The 26,625-nt window shown below is 36.1% G+C and overlaps 6 protein-coding genes across 7 annotated transcripts in view; 4 read left to right on the top strand and 2 right to left on the bottom strand.

Annotated features, from left to right (window-relative positions):
* Positions 1 to 423: 423 nt before the first annotated feature.
* On the top strand, positions 424 to 2,307 carry LOC130991254 (1-aminocyclopropane-1-carboxylate oxidase homolog 1-like). Its single transcript, XM_057915364.1, has 3 exons — positions 424 to 1,034; positions 1,103 to 1,424; positions 1,983 to 2,307. The coding sequence occupies exons 1-3, from the start codon at positions 502 to 504 to the stop codon at positions 2,235 to 2,237; spliced, it is 1,110 nt and encodes a 369-aa protein (XP_057771347.1). The 5' UTR covers positions 424 to 501; the 3' UTR covers positions 2,238 to 2,307.
* A 4,188-nt stretch (positions 2,308 to 6,495) lies between these two features.
* On the top strand, positions 6,496 to 14,916 carry LOC130991252 (1-aminocyclopropane-1-carboxylate oxidase homolog 1-like). The gene is made up of 3 exons (XM_057915362.1): positions 6,496 to 7,210; positions 7,274 to 7,595; positions 14,523 to 14,916. Exons 1-3 carry the CDS (start codon positions 6,555 to 6,557, stop codon positions 14,775 to 14,777), a joined length of 1,233 nt encoding a protein of 410 aa, XP_057771345.1. The 5' UTR covers positions 6,496 to 6,554; the 3' UTR covers positions 14,778 to 14,916.
* A 1,061-nt stretch (positions 14,917 to 15,977) lies between these two features.
* On the top strand, positions 15,978 to 18,130 carry LOC130991253 (1-aminocyclopropane-1-carboxylate oxidase homolog 1-like). The gene is made up of 3 exons (XM_057915363.1): positions 15,978 to 16,688; positions 16,902 to 17,226; positions 17,690 to 18,130. Exons 1-3 carry the CDS (start codon positions 16,159 to 16,161, stop codon positions 17,939 to 17,941), a joined length of 1,107 nt encoding a protein of 368 aa, XP_057771346.1. The 5' UTR covers positions 15,978 to 16,158; the 3' UTR covers positions 17,942 to 18,130.
* A 491-nt stretch (positions 18,131 to 18,621) lies between these two features.
* LOC130991240 (WAT1-related protein At4g08300-like) lies at positions 18,622 to 23,972 on the top strand. Of its 2 annotated transcripts, none has more exons than XM_057915351.1 (9): positions 18,622 to 18,979; positions 19,262 to 19,356; positions 22,189 to 22,507; positions 22,581 to 22,643; positions 22,726 to 22,842; positions 22,916 to 23,150; positions 23,247 to 23,405; positions 23,488 to 23,639; positions 23,719 to 23,972. In XM_057915351.1, the coding sequence occupies exons 3-9, from the start codon at positions 22,308 to 22,310 to the stop codon at positions 23,861 to 23,863; spliced, it is 1,071 nt and encodes a 356-aa protein (XP_057771334.1). In that variant the 5' UTR covers positions 18,622 to 18,979; positions 19,262 to 19,356; positions 22,189 to 22,307; the 3' UTR covers positions 23,864 to 23,972. The 2 variants fall into 2 exon arrangements, with proteins under 2 accessions (XP_057771334.1, XP_057771333.1); XM_057915350.1 differs by having other exon boundaries at positions 18,649 to 18,979; positions 22,169 to 22,507.
* Positions 21,487 to 26,625, bottom strand: part of LOC130991235 (cryptochrome-1) — a 71,648-nt gene continuing 66,509 nt past the window's right edge. Inside the window, exon 7 of the mRNA XM_057915344.1 lies at positions 21,487 to 21,498. The gene's annotated coding sequence lies outside the window, so the exon portion shown is untranslated. The remainder of the gene's footprint in view (positions 21,499 to 26,625) is intronic.
* On the bottom strand, positions 24,024 to 26,343 carry LOC130991244 (transcription factor bHLH104-like). The gene is made up of 5 exons (XM_057915355.1): positions 25,935 to 26,343; positions 25,689 to 25,760; positions 25,098 to 25,175; positions 24,603 to 24,765; positions 24,024 to 24,402 (listed from the first exon to the last, which is right to left on the bottom strand). Exons 1-5 carry the CDS (start codon positions 26,066 to 26,068, stop codon positions 24,154 to 24,156), a joined length of 696 nt encoding a protein of 231 aa, XP_057771338.1. The 5' UTR covers positions 26,069 to 26,343; the 3' UTR covers positions 24,024 to 24,153.

Here is a 26,625-nt window from a genome sequence, read left to right as displayed (position 1 = left end):
TTACAAAGACAAGTTATTTGTATTTATAGAGTTTATTAATATATTTGAGTATTATTTTAAAAATGGTTTACTGTAGTTGTAGAATCAATTAAACCAAATTATTAATTGAAAAATTAAATATAATTGATATTCCCCCCGTCTCACAAAAATATGAATATTAAGTGACACGGATTTTAAAAAATGTTAGATAAAGTGTATTGTGAGTGGAAAAAAAGGTCCAATATTATGAAAAATAAAGAGACTGTGGTGAGGTAATGATAAAAATGTTCATATTTTTGTGAGACATATGGAGTATTATATCTATAATTTTTGTTTTATCAAATAAATTAACATTGATTATATGCATAACCTACGTTCTTTCAGCTACTGTTAAAGTTCATGCACGTGATATTTAGCTAGTTGAAAGTAAAGCAAACAATATGTATACTATATATTATATATACACACACTAGCAACTTAATTAGAGAACCTGAACTGTGAGCTTGTATGTGATTTTTCCTCATGGCCGGAGCAATCAATTTCTCAGAAGCCAACCACCAAAATGAAAGATCGGAAATGCTGAAAGCCTTCGACGCAACAAAATCCGGTGTGAAAGGCCTAATCGGCTCGGGATTATCGAAAATACCTCAAATATTCGCACGATCATCAGACGAGCTTGCTCACGAGCTAACGCACAACAAAACTGCTCAAGCCGAAGTTCCTCTCATCGATCTAACTGGCATTTGTGATCCCGAGAGGCGAGATCGGATCGTGGAAGAAGTGAGAATCGCCTCAGAAACGTGGGGGTTTTTCCAGGTGACGAATCACGGGATTCCTCAAATAATAATCGACGAAATGATCGACGGCGTCAACAAGTTCAACGACATGGCCGCCGAGGAGAAGGAGAAGTATTACACGCGCGATCTGAGAAGAAGAGTGAGATTCAACACCAATTTCGATCTCTTCAATTCGAAAACTGCTAATTGGAGGGATACCTTAGGCATTTCATTCGCAGCAGACGGAATTCCCAGCGATGAACTGCCAGCTCCTTGCAGGTTTGTATAATCTCTCCATAATTTCGAGATATCGAACTTTTATATTTACTTAATTTTTGCATTTTCAGAGAAATCGCGTTGAATTACTCGAAGCACGTTGTGATTTTGGGGGAAATCCTGCTGGAGCTGCTCTCGGAGGCTTTGGGGCTGAAACCGGATTATCTGAAAAGCATGAAATGCGCGAATGGGCATTTGATGAACTGTCACTATTATCCGGCGTGCCCTGAGCCGGAATTGGCCGTCGGAACTGCAAAGCATTCTGATATCGGATTCATCACAATTCTTGCGCAGAACGAAATCGATGGCCTCCAAGTTATGTATCGAGATCAATGGATCGACGTCCATCCCCTTCGCGGAGGTTTGATTGTAAACAATGGGGATCTTCTTCAGGTATTTGTTTCTCTAACTTCATTAAAAGGAGACGTTTGGTTTGAGTGACAAGATATGATTGATAAAATAATTCAATTCAATAAACTATGTGATTTGCATGATTCGACTAGTGACGGATAACTCGGCCGTACTCTAATCATGCAATTAGATTATTATTTAGATAGGTTGATAATATTAGATTTTTTTTTATCATTTATAAAAATTACCAACAGAATGAAATCCGTTGGTAGCAAAGTCTCCTTTATTTGAACAACTGCATGTGTTTCATTAAATCGACTACTGCTAAGATTCATCGGTATACAGTGACTATGTACACTGATAGATGTTTCATAATCAACGACGAATATATTCATCGGTGTCCGAGAGATATCTTATAGTGTTAATCTTATTTATCTCATTCACCGAACGAAATGCCCCAATTAGATCTTGTTTGAGATTGTTTCACTGTTCATGATCGTTCCACTCATGCATGATCAATCATAGTATTGTTGTAATAACTCGTATTGAGATTTTATTTGTTTTTTGATTTTTGTGTGAACTTTTGGGATGTACGAATAGGTGTTGTCAAATGGGAAATTCATAAGCAATAAACATAGAGTGGTGGCTAATAATATTGGACCTCGAATTTCTGTGGCTTGCTTTTTCTCGGGCCCACTTCTTAATGGTGAAGGTATGTGTTATGGTCCCATTGAAGAGCTTCTATCAGAAGAAAATCCTCCCAAATATAGAGAGATCGTCTTTGGTGAATATGTGCTTAAGTTTACTAAGATTGGGCTGGATCAGTATCTTGGTCTTGATTATTACAAGCTCTGACTATTTAAAGCTTTAATCAATGTAATCTTTGCATAGATTTATGTTGTGTTTCCAGTCCTAATTTAGTTTGGGGTAGTGATTTTCAGACACCAAGGTGTCTAGACACCTTGGTTTTAACCGGTTTTTATATGGATTTTTGATTGAACCGGTTTTTTGTTAATTTATGGTTTTACTAAAATATTCTTTTCTTATATTTCTCAATTACTTTTAATCTTATCTTATTTTTTGTTTGTATTTTCGTTTCTTCCATAATGTTTGCCTTTTTTTGCCTTTTTTTTTTCGAAAATTATATATATTTTTTGAATTATTTTTTTTACGAATTTTTTTATTTTTCTTTTAAAATTTCCTTTCTTAAATTCCTCAACTACTTTTAATCTTATCCTATTTATCTTGTATTTTAGTTTTTTTTTCCTATTTTTCGGTTTATTCGAAAATTGTTTTTTTTTCTGAAAAGTGAAAATTTTATGATTTTTTTCGAATTGTTATTTTTTTTTCTGATATTTTATTATTTTTTTCCGACGAATTTATGATTTGTTGTAAACATAATCCTATAGTAATTATTTTTGCATATATTATTTTTTTATTGTTCCGATTTTTTTTTTCGAAAATATTTTTTTTTATTTATCTCATTTGTTTTTCGAATTTTATTTTATTTTTTTCAAAAATTTATGAATTGACTATGTTTTCTTTTAAATTTGATTATGCAACTCGTAGAAATTATGAACAACAATTGAAAGAATAATAATTAACACTGCAAAAGAACTTCCTCAAAATCAAATCAACATTTAAATCGTTTAATAAAAAATCGCAAAATAAATCAATGAAATTAATCAACTAAAACCGAGAATAAAACTAAATTAATAAATAACTTCAGTGTTCATCGTGTATAAATACCTGCTACAACTATCTTCAATAATAATTGATATTAAGAGTATACGATATTAAGAGTATGGAAGAATAAAGAAGACTTGGAAAAAGAATGAGAGAAAATTAAGAACATAAAATAAAAGATTAAAAACGAAAAAATGAAACACACGACTAACTAATCATCTAGGTTTAATTAAGTAAATAGTAAAAGACAAATATAACCTTTGACTAATTAAAAACTAAAAAAATCGCTATCTAAAACAATTATATCCATGTTGGGCGCATATTTTTCCAACTTAATCCTATCCACTAGATCTTCAATTTTAAATAAAGTATATGTTAAATAGACTTGCGAGCGAAATCCAATCGTATTATTCATTTAATTTTATTTTATTTATACCAAATTCACTAATTAATTTCAATACAATGCAAAATGTCATCGTATAATACATTCTTTCTCATTCAAGTATATGTTAAATAGTGACGCGACCGAAATACAATCGTATGAATCATTTCACTTTATTTTATTTATGACTATATTATATTCACTAATTTAACTTAAATTAATTAACAACTCATAATTTTATAACAAATAGTTATATCGACTTCCAACCTCTGGAGCTGGCCAAAGTGTATTTTTATTAGTTGAGTGGAGAAAGAGTCCCACAAAATAGTATATTGTTTATTGGTTGAGTGGAGAAAGGGACCCACAAAGTGTATTGTTTATTAGTTGGGTAGAGAAAAAGTGTATTATTTATTGGGACCCACCAATTAAAATATGAATAAAACTTACTAAAAATAGATAGGCCTTGAGTTGGTGGACGGACCAAAAAGGAAAGTAGGTCTTGAATTAGTGGACGGAGGGAGTATAATATATTCAAACAAAGTATATGTTACATACTTTTACAAGCAAAATCCAATTGTTTGATTCACTATTTTTAATTTTCTTATCATTACTTACACTGTAGTAGTTCATTTTATAATTATTATATCACGTTTAATAAAGTATATGTTATTTATTCTTTCGAACAATGCCCCTACGTATGATTCAGTTTATTATTATTTCTAACGGTTTACTAATGCGGTTGCCACTACCGGACAAGGTGGCAAAGTATCACTCACATATTATTGAGGTCTCAGGTTCAAATCCCCCAAGCACCTTTTTCTTGTTATTTATATTTTTTTTATTTATATAAATGAAAACGATTTTTTTAAAAAATATTCGAAATAAAAATTTAAATGAAACACCTTTTTCTTGATATTTTAGTTCTTTGTTTTTTAAATCATTTTTTTTAAATATTCGAAAAAATTATATAAATGAAAACGATTTTTTTTTAGATATTCGAAAAAAATTTGTAAATGAAACACCTTTTTCTTGTCATTTTGGTTCTTTGTTTTTTAAATCATTTTCGAAATGTTTTTTTTAAATATTCGAAAAATATATATAAATGAAAACAAATCTAGGATTATTTTAGAAGAATACCTAAATTAATGGAAACAAATCAAATTAACATAAAATTTGAAAATTAAATTAAATGTGGAAATAAATCTACTATTATTTTAGGGGAATCCCTAAATTAGTGGACTCAAATCTGTATTAAAATTTGAAAAATAAATTATCTATGTAAACAAATCTAGGATTATTTTAGGAGAATCCCTAAATTAGTGGAATCAAATATGAGATTATTATTTGGAGAAATTTAAATCTCTAAATTATTGGAATCAAATCTAAGATTATTTTAGGATAATCGTGGAAATAAATAAAAATAACATAATTTTCGAAAAATAATAAAAATAAATATTAATTTCGAAACAAAAATCCAAATAATAAATAATAAAAATTTGAAACGAATAGAAATTAATTTCAAAAAAAAAATTAATTTCGAAAACTAAATAATAAAATCTTGAAACAAATAAATAAAAAAATCTGCAATTAAAACTCATATAAATTCCAATTATTATATGATTTATAAATTTTTTGAAAATAAATTAGTGGAATCAAATCTAAGATTATTTTAGGATAATCTCTAAATTGGTGGAAATAAATAAAAATAACATAATTTTCGAAAAATAATAAAAATAAATATTAAATTCGAAAAAAAAATCAAAATAATAAATAATAAAAATTTGAAACGAATAAATATTACTTTCAAAAAACAAAATTAATTTCGAAAACTAAATAATAAAATCTTGAAACAAATAAAAAAAAAAATCTGCAATTAAAACTCATATAAATTCCAACTATTATATGATTTATAATTTTTTTTGAAAATAAATAACCTTGTGAGGGACAAACCCCAACCAGCAATTAAAGTTGGAAAACAATTAACTGCAAAAAACGAAAAAGCTGCAAAAAAAACGGGAAACATTATGGAAGAAACGAAAATACAAACAAAAAATAAGATAAGATTAAAAGTAATTGAGAAATATAAGGAAAGGATATTTTAGTAAAATCATAAATTAACAAAAAACCGGTTCAATCAAAAATCCATGTAAAAACTGGTTAAAACCAAGGTGTCTAGACACCTTGGTGTCTGAAAATCATTATTGTTTAGTTTGATATATGTATATTTGCATAAATAATCAATGATCATTACAAATTGTGTATTGGTGTGGTAGATTGGGTACAGTTGTACCCCTTGCACCCATGTAGATTCGCCCCTGATAGACACTGCAATGATCTTGTAAAATACTACCGTAGTGTTGTTTACTATTTACAAACTTTTATTTGATCGATCATAATTAATTTTTTGTTAATGTGAAAAATTTTAAATTGAGCAGAGGACGAAACTACTTACCCTTTTCAAAAGTTACCTAGCCTATAACTTAGTTAGGATTATTTATTTACAAAACATTGAAAAGCAGATATCATTTTTATAATTCAAAATGTCAAAATAAATAAGATATATGAATGGACGAAAAGAAAATTAAAGAGATTATTTTTTTTATTTTCTCGCTCATGCATTGCTTTTTCAACGGATGAGCCGCGCTCATCCATATGCGCCGAACTCGAGCTCCCCCTCCTTTGCATCGATTGGCTCATCGCCACAACCGGCTCAAGCCGGGGCGATGAGGCCACCGATGTGTGTGTTCTAATTAACTAATCTAATCTCTCCTCAATATTTGTCGGTCAACAACTCGTCACATCAGCTTAATTAAACAAACTGAAATCAATTTAGACATGTGATGAACATAGACTCCTATAAGCCAAAAAAAATATGCCAACTTGGTTGTGCATATATTAACTAAGTTCATATTCCCAAGCATCTTCAATCAAGAGAGATAAGATTGATACAAAGTAAACCATGCAATTAATTAATTAATCAATCTAATTAGGCTCAAGCTGTCCCCACACCTCAGCCTATCTTCTAGTCTATATAAAAATATGCAGTTTGTAGAAACAGATAGAAAAAGAAACAGATCCAAAAACATCAGTAAAGCCAAAAGGAAATGGCAGATTCATCAGCTGTTGATCACCAATACGATCGAATTGAAATGCTCAAAGCTTTCGACGAAACGAAAGCCGGCGCCAAAGGCCTCAACGATTCAGGTCTGTTCAAACTCCCAGAAATCTTTGAAAGTAAAGCAAACAATTCCTCAGAAGCCAACCACCAAAATGAAAGATCTGAAATGCTGAAAGCCTTCGACGAAACAAAATCCGGTGTGAAAGGCCTAGTAGACTCGGGATTATCGAAAATACCTCAAATATTCGTACGATCATCAGGCGAGCTTGCTCAAGAGCTAACGCACAACAAAACTGCTGAAGCCGAAGTTCCTCTCATCGATCTAACTGGCATATATAATCCCGAGAGGCGAGATCGGATCGTGGAAGAAGTGAGAATCGCCTCAGAAACATGGGGGTTTTTCCAGGTGACGAATCACGGGATTCCTCAAATAATAATCGACGAAATGATCGACGGCGTCAACAAGTTCAACGACATGGCCGCCGAGGAGAAGAGGAAGTATTACACGCGCGATCCAAAAAGAAGAGTGAGATTCAGCACCAATTATGATCTCTTCAATTCAAAAACTGCTAATTGGAGGGATACCTTAGGCATTTCATTCGTCGAGGAAATTCCCAGCGATGAACTGCCAGCTCCTTGCAGGTATAATTTCTCCTGAATTTCGACATATCGAGCTTATATAATTTCTTAATTTTGAATTTTCAGAGAAAGTGCGTTGAATTACTCGAAGCACGTTGTGATTTTGGGGGGAATTCTGCTGGAGCTGGTCTCGGAGGCTTTGGGGCTGAAACCGGATTATCTGAAAAGCATGAAATGCGCGAATGGGCATTTGATGAGCTGTCACTATTATCCGGCGTGCCCTGAGCCGGAATTGGCCGTCGGAACTCCAAAGCATTCTGATATCGGATTCATCACAATTCTTGCGCAGAACCAAATCGATGGCCTGCAAGTTATGTATCAAGATCAATGGATCGACGTTCATCCCCTTCGCGGAGGTTTGATTGTAAACGTTGGCGATCTCTTGCAGGTATTTTCTTTTCAAATTAAAAGTGTTAATTTAGTTTGCACGATTCGATCCGTGGTAGATAACTCTGGCTACACTCTAATAATGCAATTAGATTAGATGATTATGTTGGAAATATGGTTTTATGCCATATCTGAAAATTATTATTTAATTAAATATTTATTATTTAATTAAAATAATAATTGGATGTTAATCTACATCTCGAGTAGATCAACGTGATATACTTGAAGTCTCAAAACCGATTTCCGGTGAGTGAGATATTGTATGTCAAAGTTTGGATGTTGAAGAGGGAAAATCAGTTTCAACTTCTGCGTTCAACGATTGCGGCCACCTACCGCAGCCGCCAGAGTTGACTGTCGTCCGTTCACATCTTCCGTTCACACCGGCCGTTCACACTTGGTTTAACACCTATAAATATAGGTGTGTTGTGAGCTTCATAACTTACAACTTACGAATCATAATTCACAACTCACAACATAAGTCTAGCTCAGTTCTTGATCCTATTCAGTTCGCCGGAGCTCGCCGGATTGTGGTGCTACATCCGACGAGACGAAGTCGTTTTACCTTTGGGGAAGATACGCCTAAACCGAAGAGCACTACCGGGGCGATAATCTTCTTGCGGGAAGAGATTCATCTCGACTCGACTTATTATACGTATAATTTATTTATACAGTATATTTCAGTTGTATAAAATTATTTCAGTTGTAATTTCTCAAATTAATTTTCTTTTGTAATATTTCAATTAATTTGAGTTGTATTATCTCAAAATATTTATTTTGTAATATCTCGATCGTGTACCCGGTTCTGACAATCGCAAGAAGATTATTTCTCTGCCGTTGATACACGTTCGAGAAATGGCTCACACCGACGTCAATATGGACGGCTCCACCACCTCTGCAACCATTGCTTCAACCACGTCGTCAATGTTTTCCTCGATGGGGGCTTCATCGTCAACCATGGCCCCATTGCAAACATCAAGAACTATTGGTCTTGCCGAGAAACCATCAACGTTCTCGGGCAAGAATTTCAAATACTGGCAAGAAAAGATGCTATTCTACCTCACAACCGTGGGGTTTGCCGGATTCTTGATGGAGGATAAACCTCCAACCCCGAGTGAAGGGGAGACGAGCCAAGAAACTCGTGCCGGATATTTGAACTGGTGCCGCGGCGACTACTTGTGCCGTAACACCGTTCTCATGTCTCTGGACGAAAGGCTCTATCGTGTTTTCAAGGTTCATGAAACCGCGAAACAATTGTGGGAGGCCCTTGATCTAAAGTATCAAGTGGACAAGGCGAATACTACCAAGTATGTAGTCGCCAAATGGTTGGAATATAAAATGGTCGACTCCCGACCATTGATGGACCAAGTGGAAGACTTCCAAAATCTTTCACATGAGGTTCAAGCCGAAGGGATGCCCTTGGCGGATGCATTGCTCGTTGCAATCATCATAGAGAAATTACCTCCTAGTTGGAGGAAATTTCAAAACCTTTTGAAGCATGAGCGCTCGGAGATGTCCGTGCCGATATTGTTATCCAAGCTTCAAATGGAGGATCACGTGAGAAGTCGTGATCAAAAGGGAAAAGCTCCGATGGAGGCAAAGGCCAATCTCACCGAGAAAGTCGGTCCCTCCAACAAACGTGGTCGTCCTAACCCTAATTATAAGGGTAAAGGAAAGCAAAGCGGTAGTCAACCATCAAAGTTTGATGGTGTATGTTTTAATTGTGACAAACAAGGTCACATGGCTAAAGACTGCCGCAAGCCAAAGCGGAACAAGGCAAAGAGCAACGTGAACAACGTCGAGAAGGACTTCGACGATTGGAACCACGATGACTTTGCTGCCATGATCTCCGAGGTGAATCATGTAGACAACCCGAACGCTTGGTTCGTGGACACCGGCGCTACCGTCCATATATGCATAAATCGTGAGTTGTTCTACAACTACAAAGAAGTGGAAAACAAAACGATAATGGAGGCTAGCGAGCGGACATCCCAAGTCCTTGGCATGGGAGATGTGATTCTTCAACTCACGTCGGGCGTGGAGATCACATTGAAAGACGTATTACACGTTCCAACTGTCCGAAAGAATTTAATTTCGGGCTTTAGGCTTACGAATAAGGATTTTGAATTGTTTTTCAAATCTGACTATGTTGTAATACGCAAGTGGGGAAAGTTCCTAGGGAAAGGCTATGCCTCCGAAGGACTTTTCAAACTTGGTGTAAGAGCTTGTAAGCCTGCCAAGGCTAAGATCAATAAAGATGCATCAACCTCTTCTGCTTACTTGATTGAGTGTTCTGATTTATGGCATTGTAGACTTGGACATGTTAATCTAAATGCTATAAAGAGATTAGTAAAAATGAATTTACTAAAAGTTGATGAATACAACTCACAAGAAAAATGTGAAGTTTGTGTTGAAGCCAAGATGGCTAAGTTACCGTTTAAATCGGTAAAAAGGAGCACTCAACCTTTGGAACTTATTCACACCGATGTTTGTGATTTAAAGTTCGTGCAAACTAGAGGTGGCAAGAAATACTTTATCACCTTTATAGACGATTGCACAAAGTATTGTTACCTTTACTTATTGAAAAGTAAAGATGAGGCTATTGAAGCTTTTAGAAACTTCAAAAATGAAGCCGAGAATCAACTTGGATGTCGAATTAAGATAGTTCGAAGTGATAGAGGTGGAGAATATGTAGCTCCGTTTGCTGAATTATGCAACGAAAGTGGTATAATACATCAAACGACTGCACCTTATTCACCACAATCTAACGGCGTTGCTGAACGCAAGAATCGAACTCTTAAGGAGATGATGAATGCCTTGTTGATTAGTTCAGGATTACCCCAGAACATGTGGGGGGGAGCTGTCTTAACGGCCAACTATATCTTGAACAAGATTCCACTCAAAGGGAAAGAAGTAACTCCCTACGAGCTATGGAAAGGAAGGAAACCTTCGTATAAATACCTCAAAGTGTGGGGGTGTTTAGCCAAGGTAGAAGTGCCTTTACCAAAGCAAGTTACAATAGGACCTAAAACGGTGGATTGTATCTTCATTGGTCATGCACTTAATAGCAGTGCCTATCGTTTTATAGTGCACAGATCGGAGATACCTGATATACATGTTGGGACAACGATAGAATCAAGGAATGCTATATTCTTTGAAAATATCTATCCTAACAAGGATAAAGGTACATCGAACTCTGATGATGGAGTTGATGGTAATGCTACAGGTTCTAAACCTATGGAAGTAGCTAGTAATTCTACTCAAGTAGATGATGCCACGGGTTCTAATCATGTACCACCTAATAGGAAAAGACCAAGGTCTAAACCTATGGATGTAGAACCGAGACGTGGGGAACGAGTTAGAAAAGCTAATGTCTATGGACCGGATTATGTTGTCTTGATGCTAGATGGCGAACCGGTGACGATTAAAGAAGCTATGTCTGGCTCAGATGCAGCTCTCTGGAAAGAAGCCATCGATATTGAGATTGATTCCATTATGCAGAATCATACTTGGGTGTTAGTGGATCTACCACCTGGAAGTAAAGCTTTAGGATGCAAATGGATCCTAAAGAAGAAGTACAAATCTGATGGTACTATAGATAAGTACAAAGCCCGACTTGTCGTTCAAGGTTTCAGGCAGAAAGAAGGGTACGATTTCTTCGATACCTATTCACCTGTGACCAGACTAACATCTATTCGGATGCTTCTCGCTATTGCTGCCTTGCACAATCTCGAGATTCACCAAATGGATGTGAAAACTGCGTTCTTGTATGGCGAGTTGGAAGATGAAATATATATGAAGCAACCTGAAGGGTTTGTAGTACCTGGGCAAGAGCACAAAGTATGCAAACTTCAAAGGTCTTTATATGGGTTGAAGCAAGCACCGCTTCAATGGCATTTAAAATTTGACAGTGTAATGTTGTCAAATGGATTCAGAATCAATGAGTGCGATAAATGTGTCTACATTAAGAATTCTAATAACGGATATGTTATTGTTTGTCTTTATGTAGATGACATGCTCATCATGGGAAGTAATTCCCGAGTGATTCAAGAAACCAAAGGCATGCTAAGTAAAAATTTTAGCATGAAAGATATGGGCTTAGCTGATGTTATCCTTGGAATTAAAATTATAAGAAGACCTGATGGTATTACTATAACACAATCTCACTACGTTGAGAAAGTGTTAAAGAAATTCAACGCTTTTGACAAGCCAATAGCTAAGACACCATGGGAACCTAATGTGCATTTGAGTGTACACAAGGGAGAACCTGTTGACGCGATAGAATATGCGAAGATTATTGGGAGCTTGTTGTATCTAACAAATTGCACTCGTCCCGATATAGCATGCTCGGTCAACAAGTTGAGCAGCTTTACAGCTAACCCTAGTAATGAACATTGGAAAGCTCTTGAAAAGGTTTTGAGATATTTGAAATATACTCAAAACTATGCAATTCATTATACTAGGGAACCCTCTGTACTTGAAGGGTACTGTGATGCAAATTGGATATCTGATGCCAAAGACTCGTTTTCAACGAGCGGTTATGTATTCACTGTGGGGGGTGGTGCTGTGTCTTGGAAATCCAAGAAGCAAACATGTATTGCTAGATCGACCATGGAATCAGAATTCATAGCTTTGGATAAAGCTGGTGAAGAAGCCGAGTGGCTTAAAAATTTCCTCGAGGATATTCCATGTTGGTCGAAACCTGTGTCGTCCGTAATAATTCATTGTGATAGTCAAGCTGCTATCGGACGAGCACAAAACCATTTGTATAACGGTAAGTCGAGACATATTCGTCGACGTCATAATACCGTGAGACATTTGATCACTAGTGGAGTTATCACAATTGATTATACAAGATCAATTGATAACATAGCGGATCCTTTGACAAAAAGTATCCATCGAGATCAGATGTATAAACTGTTAGGGGGAATGGGTTTGAAGTCCACAAATTAAGGATAATCATAGTGGCAACCCAACCATGATGACTGGAGGATCCCAAGAACTTGGTTCAATGGGACAACTAAGCTATGAAAATTCGTGTGTTGAACACTCGAATTGCCTATTCCTTGTAGAACAGTGAGTGTTCGGAAACCTGCACGTGGTGAGGTTAAGTCTTTGACTTTTAATGACTCTAGAACTCCTCGAAGAGGACAAGTATAGCAGGATACTTGAGTTAAGAGTCACCTATGTAAGTGTGAAGTGGGGCCGCTTCGATTGAAACACTTATGAATCCAAAGGGGTGTTCCAAGGCCTGTAATGGACACAAACGTGAGAACGAATAAGGATTGAAGCAATATTGTGTCAATATTGTTGACTCAGTATACACCGAGGAGGACTAGTTCAAGGAACACAATCCACTAGGCCGCCGGTATACTCGATAATATTGACTATGGCAGGTTCAAAGCCACAAGCTACCTTTCCAAATGCAATGTTGTTACTTAAGAGAACTGAGCTAAATGTCTGCATACATTCGCATACTGATTTCTCACTCATGTGGGGGATTGTTGGAAATATGGTTTTATGCCATATCTGAAAATTATTATTTAATTAAATATTTATTATTTAATTAAAATAATAATTGGATGTTAATCTACATCTCGAGTAGATCAACGTGATATACTTGAAGTCTCAAAACCGATTTCCGGTGAGTGAGATATTGTATGTCAAAGTTTGGATGTTGAAGAGGGAAAATCAGTTTCAACTTCTGCGTTCAACGATTGCGGCCACCTACCGCAGCCGCCAGAGTTGACTGTCGTCCGTTCACATCTTCCGTTCACACCGGCCGTTCACACTTGGTTTAACACCTATAAATATGGGTGTGTTGTGAGCTTCATAACTTACAACTTACGAATCATAATTCACAACTCACAACATAAGTCTAGCTCAGTTCTTGATCCTATTCAGTTCGCCGGAGCTCGCCGGATTGTGGTGCTACATCCGACGAGACGAAGTCGTTTTACCTTTGGGGAAGATACGCCTAAACCGAAGAGCACTACCGGGGCGATAATCTTCTTGCGGGAAGAGATTCATCTCGACTCGACTTATTATACGTATAATTTATTTATACAGTATATTTCAGTTGTATAAAATTATTTCAGTTGTAATTTCTCAAATTAATTTTCTTTTGTAATATTTCAATTAATTTGAGTTGTATTATCTCAAAATATTTATTTTGTAATATCTCGATCGTGTACCCGGTTCTAACAGATTATTTAAGTAGGTTGACGATAACTAGGTAGAAAAATTAGAAAAAAAAAATATTTTTTTACCGTTTATAAAAATTACTAATTAAATGAAATCCGTCGGTAGCAAAGTCTCCTTCATCCGAACAACTTACTGACGACAGTGTTTTTGTCCTTAATTTCTGTCAGTTCCGTCTGAATAATACAAAATTGTGATTAAATTGACTACTGTTAAAATCCGTCGATAACTATGTACATCGATGGATGTTTCATAATCTACAACGAATATATCCATCAGTGTTCGAGAGATATCTTGTAGTGTTAATCTTATTTATCCTATTCACTGAACCAAATGCCCCCATTAAATCTTGTTTGAGATTGTTTCACAGTTCATGATCCATCAGATAGTACCATTCTCGTATCCCTAAAAGCCATCGTGTTAGACAAAATTATTGTCCATGGTTTTTATTTTATAGATTTTGATACTAATTATCGCCATATTTGTTCTACTTATTATGGATGATCAATAATATTTTCTCCATCTCATTGATAATGACTCATTACTGGTTGTCTGGTTGACACATTTATTAAGAAGAATAGTGATTAAAAGATAAAAGTAATAGAAAGTGGTGGTGCCCATAATTTTTGTAAGAGAATGTGACTTATTTTTTTTAAAAAAATAAGTCATTATTAATGAGATATTCGAAAATTTTCTGATTTTTGTGTGAACATTTGGGATGTATAAATAGGTGGTGTCAAATGGGAAATTCGTAAGCGGTAAGCATAGAGTGGTGGCTAATAGTATTGGACCTCGAATTTCTGTGGCATGTTTTTTCTCGGGCCCACTTCTTAATGGTGAAGGTATGTGTTATGGTCCCATTGAAGAGCTTCTATCAGAAGAAAATCCTCCCAAATATAGAGAGATCGTCTTTGGTGAATACGTGCTTAAGTTTACTAAGACTGGGCTGGATCAATATCTTGGTCTTGATTATTACAAGCTCTGACTATTTAAAGCTTTAATCAATGTAATCTTTACAAATGCGTATGTGGATTTATGTTTTGTTTCCAGTCCTAATATAGTTTCAATTATGTATATTTACATAAATAATTAATGATCATTATAAGTTGTGTATTGGTGTGGTAGATTGGGTTCAGACACTCCAATGATATTGTAAAATACTCTCTCCGTCCCATTTAACATGGCCTCTTTGTCATGGACTCATGATTTTGAACAGCCTCGTTACAAATGACATATTCTTTGTTAAAAAAAAATCCAGATCATGGGATTATATATTTCTTCGAGAAAGATGATTATGAATTTTGGTTATTTAACTTTTATGGCTATTTTAGCTCCAATTTTGACTATAGAAAGAAATTCATCTGCAATTTATTCCAAAGAGCTAATTTTAAAATTTAGACATCTAAATACTATACAAATAAATTTTAAAAAATATGAAATTCTAGCAACTTTTTTGGTGTTGAATTGTACTCCCTCCGTCCCACTCCAATAGGCTCGTTTTCTTTTTTGGGATGTTCCACTCCAATAAGCTCATTTTTCATTTTAAGTAAAAAAGTGTACTTAATTGGTGTGGACCACACCACTTTTCTACTAAAAAATAAGTTTTCTCAATTTCTGTGCCCAAAAGAAATGAGCCTATTAGAGTGGAACGAAGTGAGTATTTTAGAAATTGAGCTAAACTAACTAACCTTACCCATCTCGTCCGGCCGTCGCCATACACAAACAGAACTCTCTCTCTCTCTCTCTCTCCTCCAGTAGCCTTCGTCGCTGCTGTTCCCCCAAATCCGCCGCATGTCTCCTCTCGCGTGCTAGCCGCCGCCTCTGCTATTTTTCTGTACACGATTCATAATTTGGGTTTGAAATCGTCATCGTGTTTTGTTGGAATAGTGTGGCTAAGGTGGTGGTAAGGCGGCGGCATACGGTGGCAGAAAATCTCCGGCAGGGTGGGCTGGTTGCAGATCTGGCGGAGGTTGATGCACACGCACAATATCCGATTATTTTCAATAAAAGGATAAATATTTTTAATTAACTAATCTAATCTCATCTCTTCCCAACAGTTGCCGGTCAACAGCTCATCACATCAGCCTAATTAAACAAACTGAAATCATTTTAGACATGTGATAAACATAAACTCCTATAAGCCAAAAAAATATGCCAACTTGGTTGTGGATATAATAATTAAGTCCAAATTGCCAAGCATCTTCAATCAAGAGTGAATAAGATTAATACAAAGTAAACCATTTAAATAATTAATTAATCTAATTAGTCTCAAGCTGTCCCCACACCTCAGCCTATCTGCTACTCTATATAAAAATATGCAGTTTGTAGAAACAGATATACAAAAAAATCAGTAAAACCAAAAGGAAATGGCGGATTCATCAGCTGTTGATCACCAATACGATCGAATTCAAATGCTCAAAGCTTTCGACGAAACGAAAGCCGGCGTCAAAGGCCTCAACGATTCAGGTCTGTTCAAACTCCCAGAAATCTTCGTGAGGCCATCGGCGGAGCTGATTGCGGATCTAAAACACGAGAAGGCTCATGAAATTGAAGTTCCTGTGATCGATCTGAGCGGCGTCGACGACGGCGGTAGAAGAAAGCAGATCGTTGAAGAAGTGAGAAGTGCTGCGGAAACATGGGGGTTTTTCCAAGTGGTGAATCACGGAATTCCTCAGCGCGTTGTTGATGGAATGATCGATGGCGTCCGCGGTTTCCACGAGCAGGATGTGGATCAGAAGAAGAAGTATTATTCGCGAGATACAACGAGAATTGTGAGGTATGCCAGCAGTTATGATCTGTTCACGTCCAGAACCGCAAGCTGGAGGGATACGCTGAGCATTTCGGTTAATTCAGGCTCTCATCTTCTCGATCCTCAGGAATTGCCCGCGATTTGCAGGTATCTAACTTTGAATTTATTCTATTTTTGAATTCCCCGCTTTTCACAGTCGCAGAGATCTTCCTAGTTGTGAATTAAAGGCTAATTCGTGTGAATTGAAGGCAAACAGTACCCTAACCCAAAAATAGCATTTTTTAAAATCTCTATTGCTATTTTTATCATTAGCTGTTTTGATGGATTAGATCTAAAATTAAAATTCTTATATGTTGCTAGAGATTCAACAGTAGAATACTCAAAACATGTTGAGAATTTGGGAAATATTCTGCTGGGGATATTGTCTGAGGGTCTGGGACTAAAAGCAGAGTTCCTGGGAAATATGGAATGTACAAAGGGGCATCGTCTCCACGGCCATTACTATCCGGCATGCCCTGAGCCTGAGCTCGCAATCGGCACGACGAAGCATTCGGATGCAGGATTCCTCGCAATTCTTCTGCAAAACCAACTTGTTAGCGGTCTGCAGGTTTTGTGCGAAGGTCGATGGATTGATATTCTACCTGTTGAAGGAGCTTTAGTCATAAACATTGGTGATCTTCTTCAGGTATTTATAATTACTAGCAGAAACGACGTGCATTCATACGTAAAAATGAATAATTAAAATAAATAATTCCTCACGAGTGTAAATTTATATTTAGCATTTTAATATATTTCTAAACCAATCTTTTATACTTCTTCCGTCCCAATATTGTTGGCCACATTTCCTTTTTGGTTTGTCCCACTATTGTTGGCCACTTTCTAAAAATGACAAAGTTTACTTTAATTAAGTCAACAATTACTCACTAATTAAGTCAACAATTGTTGGTCACTTTCTAAAAAGGCCAAAATTACTCACTAATTTTGGTGGGCCATACTCTATTAAAACATAACACTCAGTTTCTTAATCTCCATGTCGAAAAGAATATGGCCAACAATAGCGGGAACGAGTGTAAAATAGGTATAGATTCATATATACTTTTGAACTTGGATCACGATCTAACTCATTCTATGTTATTTGTTTGAATTAGTTGGTGTCGAATGGGAAATTCAGAAGCAATGAGCACAGAGCATTAGCAAATCGTGATGGACCGAGGATTTCGGTGGCGTGTTTTTTCTCTGGGCCTATATATAACCCGGCAAAGATTTATGGCCCTATCGAGGAGCTGATTACAGAAGAAAATCCTGCAGTTTACAAAGAGATTGTGATTAGTGAATATCTAATGAAGTTCCTAGCTACTGGACTCGACAATTATCGTGCTCTTGATTATTACAAGGTGTGAAGATGGTAATATGGAGTGTAATATGTTTTACTAATTTATATGATCGTTGGAAAATTGCAGTGATGTTATGAATAAGAAACGAGGGTGCTCGTCTCAAAGGGAAGGTGTAATAATGTAAAAAAAGTTCAAGAACATTTGTATTACGAGGTTCGCTCAATATCATATTATAAGCCATATATTGATGTTGAATATTGTCTAAGAGATTGGAATTACATCATTATTTGAGGGAAGAGATACTATGCAAAAAATAAAAGTGTCAAGAGTTAATTGCTACAATGTTGTGTAATACCCTAAGCTAGAATGTACAAGAAAACAAACAATATCAGCCCGAGTAATATGGGCCTCTTACAAACCGGATCTCTCTTGCTATGCCCAACTTGGCCCATTTACTATCTTGCCTTTTGTTTGGAGTGTTACATTAGAGAACCACTCATGCGGGATACGCACCGGATTCTTCATAATTCGTGCGGACTCGGCGGTGGAAAGGAGAGAGATGAATTATTATTATTTTTTTCTGCAAATGACATCCGCGAAGAAGATGATCTAAGGGAAAATTGACTGTGAACTGTGGTACAGCTGTATATCCACTATTATAATAAAATATACTAGTATTAATTAGTGTGAGCAAATTAATATGGAGTACAACTGTATATCATTTATTCCCAATTCTAATATAACAACTAATCTATTAAACATTAATGTATATATAGATTACCCATTATCTAATCGTCACTTACCTTACTCCCCCAAGCCGCCAATTTATCCCCTATTCCCCCCAAAACAGAAACTCTACATCTTCGGTTGGAATATCAATCGTCTCCAATTTTTTGGTATTTTCTTGCAAATTATCATTTATTATCTTTTTATTTATCAAACGTATCCCCGTACCCGTGTCCTAATTCCGGATCCTTTTTAGCCGTGTCCACGTATCCTAAATTTAGAAAAATTAAGAGTCTGACACATATCCCCGCACCCGTGTCCGACACCCGCACCCGAGTCCGAGCAACATAGATGGCTCCAAATACATTGCTTAAAATGGTGAGTATCAGTATCTTTTCTTGTTTGTTTTTATAGAAACAGTTACAGTGTATTTTATTTGAAAAAAATTCTAATCATCATAAATTAAGGTACTCTATTAAAATCTAGGATCGTCTTATCTTATGGAGTTTCTAATTCAGTTGTTAGTTTGGAGCTCCACTTCATCTCAATATGCTTAAATGATAGGAGATTAATTAGTTTGAGTTTGCTTATTACAGTTCTACATGGAGCTGTCATTTTAGCTTCTTGTTTTTTTATTATTTCTTTTTTGGGTTGATACAGATGATTTTGAATAAAGTGAAACGAGGAAACAGTTGTGGTTGAGGTGTCTGTAAAGAATTAGAAGGTGAAACAAGGGACCGATGAAGAAGGAATGAGTGAGTATCTATTTTCTACATGATGACTTGCTCAACCTCTTTTCATAATTTTTTAATTGCCTATATATTCTTTTTTTGAACTTTAGTTGATAGGATTATCATGTCGAGGGTTAAAGAGGATGCATGTGGATACCAATCTCCACCTCTACTCATGTTGTGACATTTCTGTTATATGTGGTTTTTTGCTATGTCTTTCTCTACCTTTTTGATTGAGACTGTAAATTGCAAAATAATTTTTCCATTCTGGTTTAGCATATAGACTATAGTCTTGAAAATTTGAAATAATTTTTCATTTTGATCAAATAACACCCCTGAAAATATTTTACTCACCAAATTAGAACATAAATAATACTCCTTCTGTCCCAACTAACTTAGTAACTTTTCTTATACGGCAAAAGTTTTTTTTTTTCTTTATTCATTTTTTCATCTGCCACACTTAACAATAAACAATTAACACACTAAACACTAGCTCCTAAAAAATCGTGCCGAAAAAGTGATCTAGCTAGCTGGAATGGAGAGAGTAATACTCCCTCCGTCCACGAAAGAACTTCCTATCTTTTCTTTTTGGGACATCCACTAAAAAGCTTCCTACCTATTTTTGGATTATACCCCACCACTTATAATTACTCTTACTTTCACTTTTTCACAATTCTCAATATTAATTATACTATATTTTCACCACTCTCAATACACTCAACAATTTTTTCTCCACTTTTAATACACTCAATAATATTTTTCTTAAAATGCGTGCCACTCCCTCCTAGGAAGTTCTTTCATGGACGGAGGGAGTATATTTTTACTTGCGCTCATCGTACTTTTTGAAGGATCAAAATAAAAAATAAACTGAAAATGGAAAGTATTACAATTAAATACTTTAATTACTTTCAATCTCCTACACTTATTAAGAACACATAAAATTTTGAGAATTGTATCATTATTGATTCAAAGAAAGGTACTAAAAATTAAACATTATTATAAAAAAATAAAATGAAGGGTCCATGAATATTTAAGAAGTTATTTTTACGTGCAAGTGTAACAGTGATATAATAGGCTAATCAACTTTATTTGACCAATATACTTTTATATAGGTATAGTTTGCCTTATAAGGTTCCTACTTATTAAATTTTACAAAAACAATATTACTCGGGCTGATAAGCCCGTTATTTTGGGCCTCTTACAAACCGGATCTCTCTTGCTATGCCCAGCTTGGCTCATTTATTATCTAGGCCCTTTTTTTGGGAGTGTTACTTTTAGAGAATTGTATGGATTCTATTCTAAAAGGAGCGCTATTAAGATGGAACATAAATGTACGAAAATTAATAAAATTATAGAGAGGCCTATCAAAATTCATACTAAAAGTTTAATTTGTACAAAAATGTGAGAGCGTCTATAATTGATCAAGACTATATCCACATGTAAAATTCATACTCGATAATATATTTATAATTTTATTAATTCAAATTGTGTTAGAATTCGAATATGGTATTATCTCATAGACATATAAAATCAAACTCTCTTAAAGTTGAACAACTTAGAACATGTTTTGCCAAAGTTTAAAGAAGGTATAACCATGGAGTTCAAAATTCAAATCCATGGTCATGGGCGGAGCTAGGGGTGGGCAGCGGGGTCACTAAACCTAGGGGTGAGCAAAATAACCGAAATCCGAATATCCGATTCGAACCAAACCGAAATTTTAAATTTGGTTCGGATTTTTCGGATTTTCGGATCGGTTCGGATTGAATTTTAAGTATTTTTCGGTTTTTCGGATCGGATCGGATCAGTATATTAAAAATCCGAAAAAATCCGAAATCCGAAATATATATATAATATAAATAAAAATAACATATATATATATATATATATATATATATTATATTAACTTAGTTTTTGTAGTTCCAAAAACCCTACAATCCTACACCCGCGCCGTCTGCTCCATTTCTCAATCTCATTTTCAATTTTTCAACTCTACTCCACCCTCAACTCCACAGCGTCGCCGGCCGCCCCATGCCTCTCCGCCGTCAGTAGCCTGCCGGCGCGGTCCCCTGCTCACCGGCCGCACGCTGTACCCGAATCTCAGTTTTTGGTTTTCTCTTGCGCTGCACGCAGTACCCGAATCTGCCGTCGCTGTGCTGCCGCCACAGCGCGTCCATGGCGCAGAGCTCCTCCGCCGGGATGAACTGGACCTCCGAGAAGAACACGTACCCGCGCTTCACGGCGGCCTCGCCGGCCAGGGCGATGATGAGGCGCCGCGTCTCCTCATGTGTGGATTTTCAGATTTTTTTTTGAATTTCGGATATTTAGGTTCGGATCGGATTTAATCCGAAATATTTCGGATTTTCGGATTCGGATTTTCGGATAATACGGTTCGGATCGGATTGCATTTTAGTGAAATTTCGGATTTTCGGATCGGATCGGATTGGGCAAAAATCCGATCCGAAATCCGAATGCACACCCCTAACTAAACCCCTTCGAATTTTCCAAAAAACTAGTAATATATTTATTATTTTATAAATATATGAAAAAAAATATAAAAAATATAAAAAAAAAAAAAAAGCAATTAGGAGCAAATATTCCACCGGTTAGCAGAGAACGAGAATCATGTGACTATGTGAGCAACAAACAATAGAAAACGAAATGATGAAAACTATAACTAAATAAAAGGAAGAATCCCACACTCCTTAGAATAAACCTTTTATACCTAACCGAAATCTTTTGGTAGTCACGCACATATTGTTCACTCCGAAAAATCTTCAAAAAGCATATTTCATTTCTCCTTTCCTCAACAAGTTTCTCACATCACACTGAGAAACAGTTGCCATTTACACGGAACAGGATGCCAATAATATGCAACAAGAATCGAAACCATTTATTCCTCCCCCTCTTGTTATATCTACGCTGCATATGAGCCCACACTGCACCTCGTCAACCAGCAAAAACGACACGAGCCAGCCATGGCGGCCGCCCCCGCCCTCGTCTCCTACATGCAGTTCAAGCCTCACATGCTCATGGTTCTGGCTCAGATAGCCTACACTTTCATGTACATCATCACAGAGGCTTCCTTCAACCACGGCATGAACCCTTCCGTCTATGTCACGTACAGACACATTGTTGCAGGCCTCGTTATGCTGCCCTTCGCCTATTTCATGGAGAGGTACGTAAACCAGTACCATCTGCTGATCAAATGCACTCATTAAAAATTATTTATTCGATCATTCTTGGTGCAGAAAAGCTAGGCCGAAGCTCACCAGGGCTATATTCCTTGAGATCTTTGTACTTTCTCTTCTCGGGTAAGATTCACGACGACAGAATTGCAGATTTCAAACAGATGTTTCCCATAACAGTAACTTAACTGAATCTCTGTGGATGCAGGGTGAGCTTGACTCTGAACATGTATTTCACAAGCTTGAAATACACATCTCCAACACTGCTGGCATGCATGGTTAACACTATAGCTTCCTTGACATTCATACTAGCAGTTATACTCAGGTGATGCATTTAAACATAGTGTGTTATATATGTAGAAAAACAGCTAACATGTGATTGATTGGTTTGTGGGCAGATTGGAGGTTGCAAGCATTCGTAGCCCTCGTGGGATGGCGAAAATCGTGGGGACAGGGGTGTCGTTGGCTGGTGTGATGACGATGACATTGTACAAGGGGTTTGCACTGAGAGAAATAGGCCATGGATTCATTCATGTAAATGGGAGCACAGGAGTTGTGCAAGAGAATTGGTTGAAGGGTTCACTTCTTACAGTTGCAAGCTGCATAACATGGTCCATTTGGTACATCATGCAGGTTTTGGTCCTAAAATCTCATCAAAACAGAGAAAAACACACACACACACACTCTGTCTCTCCATTTTGAGATTAAGTTGGGTGTCATTTCTTGCAGGCGTATACTTTGAAGCGATATCCAGCGCAGCTATCTCTAACTACATGGATGAATCTTGTTGGAGCAGCGCAGTCTGCTGCGTACACGATCATCGTGGAACACAAACAATCTGCATGGACTATAGGGTTCAATATTGATCTCTGGTCTACCTTATATGGTGTAAGGCTTGATCATTTGGCAGTTATTCGTGATCCAAAAATATGATTATTATGAACTTAAGATATCTAGTGTAATGGAACAGGGAGTAGTGATTTCGGGGATGGTGACCTACGTGCAGCTGTGGTGCATGGAGGTGAAGGGACCGGTATTCGTGACACTCTTTAACCCCCTCTCGACACTGCTAGTCGCGGCTCTGTCGTATTTTGTTCTTGGAGAGAAGCTATATATTGGAAGGTGAGAAGTTTTATGTGTTTAAAATGGAGATGAAAAGATCGGAGTTGATATACTAATGGTTTACCTTGTGTTTTTGCAGCATAATAGGAGGTGTTGTTGTAGTTATTGGGCTCTATTTGCTCTTGTGGGGTAAACAACATGATGAATCACAAAGGAAAGAGGCTGAAGATTCCAAGGCACCAATCTTCTCCCAAGATGGAAACTTCTTGAATGGAGAAGCTTAGATGAAAACAAAAGAAAACTACAGCAACAAGAATGATGAAAAATAGTTCAAAGATTTGAGTTATCATGGTTGTTTATTAATTCAAGGAAATGACAAAATCGTGTTGTGTTCGTGTTCGTGTAGTGCACATAATTAACGGATCGGGCAAAGAAACAAGCACGAGATAGGAATCATAACTGTATAAACACTATGAAAAGTGACAAGAAGTCATTCCAAGAGAGTGTGGTGGTTATTTACAATGATGCATGACAAAACATTTATAAGTGACATGATAAATCTTGTCCAAAAATGTCAAGCAGCAGGAGGCCTGAGTTCATGATCAATAGTCGTGTCTCGGACAGATGGCGGCAAATACTGCCACATCGGAACAAATCCATAGCTGGGAAGCATCGGAACCTTCTTGACCTCAGCCTCGTACATAGGTGGATGTGATGCCGTGAACCCAATTGAAGGAATATTCATGGTTTCCAACTGCTGCTGTATCCTTTCTTTATCTGCCTTTAGCTTTGCTTTCTCTTCGCGAAGCTCATTCTTCTCAGCCTGCATTACAACAGATGATTCCAACGCACGTAATAATACACTTAGATTATGCAGAGAGAATATATTCACATTCCAAAATTTCTGCTAGTTGATTCCTGGTTGAGAATCTAATACATGATTAAATATCTTTCAACTGATCTAACAGAACACCATATGCTGCCTCTGTAAGCAAATTATGCAAAGTTATAGAATTATCCGACCTTTAAAATTTTGATCTCTTCGAGGAGCCTTGTGTTCATCTCCATGTAGTCCATAGATTCAGTTTTGAGCTGGTTTAGGAGTCTGATGGCATCACTAAGCATGGCCAGTTTTTCGGTTTTAAAAGGTCTTTCGCGTCCCAAAATGGCGGAGAGTTCTAAGAATCTGTATCAACAACAAAAATCCAATCAATCAACAGAATCACAGTTTAGGCTCAGAGCAGCTTGCCTAGTTTCTTAAGAGTAAGAAAATTGAACTACATTGTGAATCTTGAAGTTCCATTTGTCCCACATCGACTTGGAGAAGATTCTGCTTTCAATACATAATAAGTTTGAATAACTCTCTCTTCTTACAAAGCCTCTTAAGTTGATGATAGGCACGTGAGATCCTCTATTTCAACTTTGGTGTTTCCCTTCATGTTCCGTCGTAGATTTAGATTTTTTTTTTTTATTTTTTTTTTCATCAATTTCAATATATTGTGATTAGTTTAATCATACCTTTCATTCAATTTTCCTCTGCGCTCTCTCTCACGACATGCTTTTGCTCCTATCCCACCATTTTGATCAGAACGTCCCCTGCAGAATCCAACCAACCAAAAAAGGATATCTAATCAAGTACACATGCATATTCATGTAGGAAATTTTGAGCATATTAAAATTGGACTGCAAAACTAGAAAATAAAAAATGTTCGAGTATTTACATGCCAATACCCAAAAAAATATATACCAGTTTATGAACCTACGATAAGCTAATAAAAGTAAAATTAAATAATAAAAAATAATTATATATCTTAATGAGATAGAATAAATTATAATAATCACAAAATTAAACTAAAATATACAAAGTTGAAATTGGAGAAAAAATATACTCCTTTAAGAAAATAAACAAAAATTAAAAGTGCGACACAAAGTGAAACAGTATTGAAACTCAATAAGATGGTGATACAATATATTTGGTGGGTGGTTTTTTTTTTTTTTCCTTTAATTTTCAAAAACACCTCATAGTGTGGATGATTCTCCACCGGAAAAGAAAACTTTTATCTGAAGAAGCAAAATTTTGAAATATAAGCAAACATCAGAATAATTTACCTCTTTCTTGAGGAGCCTCTCTCCTCAAGTGTTGTAACTTCACTGTGTGTGGCATCAATTGACATACAAACACTGCATCAACATGATCAAACATGTAACACACTATAATAATAAAATCAGATTAAATCATCAATTTCAGAAAGAAAAAAGAAATAAAAAATCACTCAGGCTAAAAAAAATAGCAAAAGATTCATTAATTAAACACGAATTTAGCCAGTTTCCAATAGAATGAACTGAATCGCTCACATTTCCGACGGCGGCGGCGGACGCTCGGAAACAAACGCCGGCGGCGGCGCGCCGTCGTCGTCCAGGAGGCTGCTGTAATCGATTACATCGCACCAGCAGTTCTCGGTGAAGGAATGGACGTGTTGATTTTGCATCTCGCGGAGCTAGGTTCCGAGCTTTGAAATCATCGACAGAGAATTGGGAGAAATCGATTTGGAATTTGATGGAAAATTTGGGGTAAAATGAGGAATGATTTTTGGGAGGTCGGAAACAGAGGCAGGGTGAGAGGATGATGGACTCAATTATTGGATTAACAAAACTAGCAAGTTGCAGATTCAAGTCGTTGCTGCATGCTTTTTTTATGAGGATGTGATCGAGATGGATGGATTATGTCACGTTTGTTGAAATATTGCCAAAATTTTACATTATTCATTTACTTAAACTACTACTAACTACTAATATTGTGTCTTTGTCATGACATGGGCTATTCACATGACATCTTTGTTGTTTATTGTGTTACATTTTTTTTTACTATTATCTACTCATATTATATATGTGTGTGGGTTGTTTTTAGGTTCAACTTCTTTAATGTACATTTAAACTGAACAGTTTAAAATAATACTCCCTCCGTTCCATTACAAATGTCCGACTTTCCATAATGGAATGTTCCATTACAAATGTCTCATTCCTTTTTTGGCAATATATTATCTCT

This window comes from Salvia miltiorrhiza, chromosome 7, assembly GCF_028751815.1.
Source record: "Salvia miltiorrhiza cultivar Shanhuang (shh) chromosome 7, IMPLAD_Smil_shh, whole genome shotgun sequence".
NCBI lineage: Eukaryota > Viridiplantae > Streptophyta > Magnoliopsida > Lamiales > Lamiaceae > Salvia > Salvia miltiorrhiza.
The sequence above is the reverse complement of the archived record's forward strand: the minus strand, read 5'-3'. Positions and strand labels throughout refer to the sequence as shown.

What these genes read in the sequence shown, in the direction of transcription:
- LOC130991240 (XM_057915351.1), top strand. Translation starts at nt 22,308, where the DNA reads ATGGCGGCCGCCCCCGCCCTCGTCTCCTACATGCAGTTCAAGCCTCAC. An exon ending in ATACTAGCAGTTATACTCAG is followed by an intron (nt 22,843 to 22,915) that starts GTGATGCATTTA and finishes GTTTGTGGGCAG; the next exon opens with ATTGGAGGTTGCAAGCATTC. An exon ending in TCTGGTCTACCTTATATGGT is followed by an intron (nt 23,406 to 23,487) that starts GTAAGGCTTGAT and finishes GTAATGGAACAG; the next exon opens with GGAGTAGTGATTTCGGGGAT.
- LOC130991244 (XM_057915355.1), bottom strand. Translation starts at nt 26,068, where the DNA reads ATGCAAAATCAACACGTCCATTCCTTCACCGAGAACTGCTGGTGCGAT. An exon ending in CCGCCGCCGCCGTCGGAAAT is followed by an intron (nt 25,761 to 25,934) that starts GTGAGCGATTCA and finishes ATGTTGATGCAG; the next exon opens with TGTTTGTATGTCAATTGATG. An exon ending in AGAGGAAAATTGAATGAAAG is followed by an intron (nt 24,766 to 25,097) that starts GTATGATTAAAC and finishes TTGTTGATACAG; the next exon opens with ATTCTTAGAACTCTCCGCCA.
- LOC130991254 (XM_057915364.1), top strand. Translation starts at nt 502, where the DNA reads ATGGCCGGAGCAATCAATTTCTCAGAAGCCAACCACCAAAATGAAAGA. An exon ending in GAACTGCCAGCTCCTTGCAG is followed by an intron (nt 1,035 to 1,102) that starts GTTTGTATAATC and finishes TTGCATTTTCAG; the next exon opens with AGAAATCGCGTTGAATTACT. An exon ending in ACAATGGGGATCTTCTTCAG is followed by an intron (nt 1,425 to 1,982) that starts GTATTTGTTTCT and finishes ATGTACGAATAG; the next exon opens with GTGTTGTCAAATGGGAAATT.
- LOC130991253 (XM_057915363.1), top strand. Translation starts at nt 16,159, where the DNA reads ATGGCGGATTCATCAGCTGTTGATCACCAATACGATCGAATTCAAATG. An exon ending in GAATTGCCCGCGATTTGCAG is followed by an intron (nt 16,689 to 16,901) that starts GTATCTAACTTT and finishes ATATGTTGCTAG; the next exon opens with AGATTCAACAGTAGAATACT. An exon ending in ACATTGGTGATCTTCTTCAG is followed by an intron (nt 17,227 to 17,689) that starts GTATTTATAATT and finishes TGTTTGAATTAG; the next exon opens with TTGGTGTCGAATGGGAAATT.
- LOC130991252 (XM_057915362.1), top strand. Translation starts at nt 6,555, where the DNA reads ATGGCAGATTCATCAGCTGTTGATCACCAATACGATCGAATTGAAATG. An exon ending in GAACTGCCAGCTCCTTGCAG is followed by an intron (nt 7,211 to 7,273) that starts GTATAATTTCTC and finishes TTGAATTTTCAG; the next exon opens with AGAAAGTGCGTTGAATTACT. An exon ending in ACGTTGGCGATCTCTTGCAG is followed by an intron (nt 7,596 to 14,522) that starts GTATTTTCTTTT and finishes ATGTATAAATAG; the next exon opens with GTGGTGTCAAATGGGAAATT.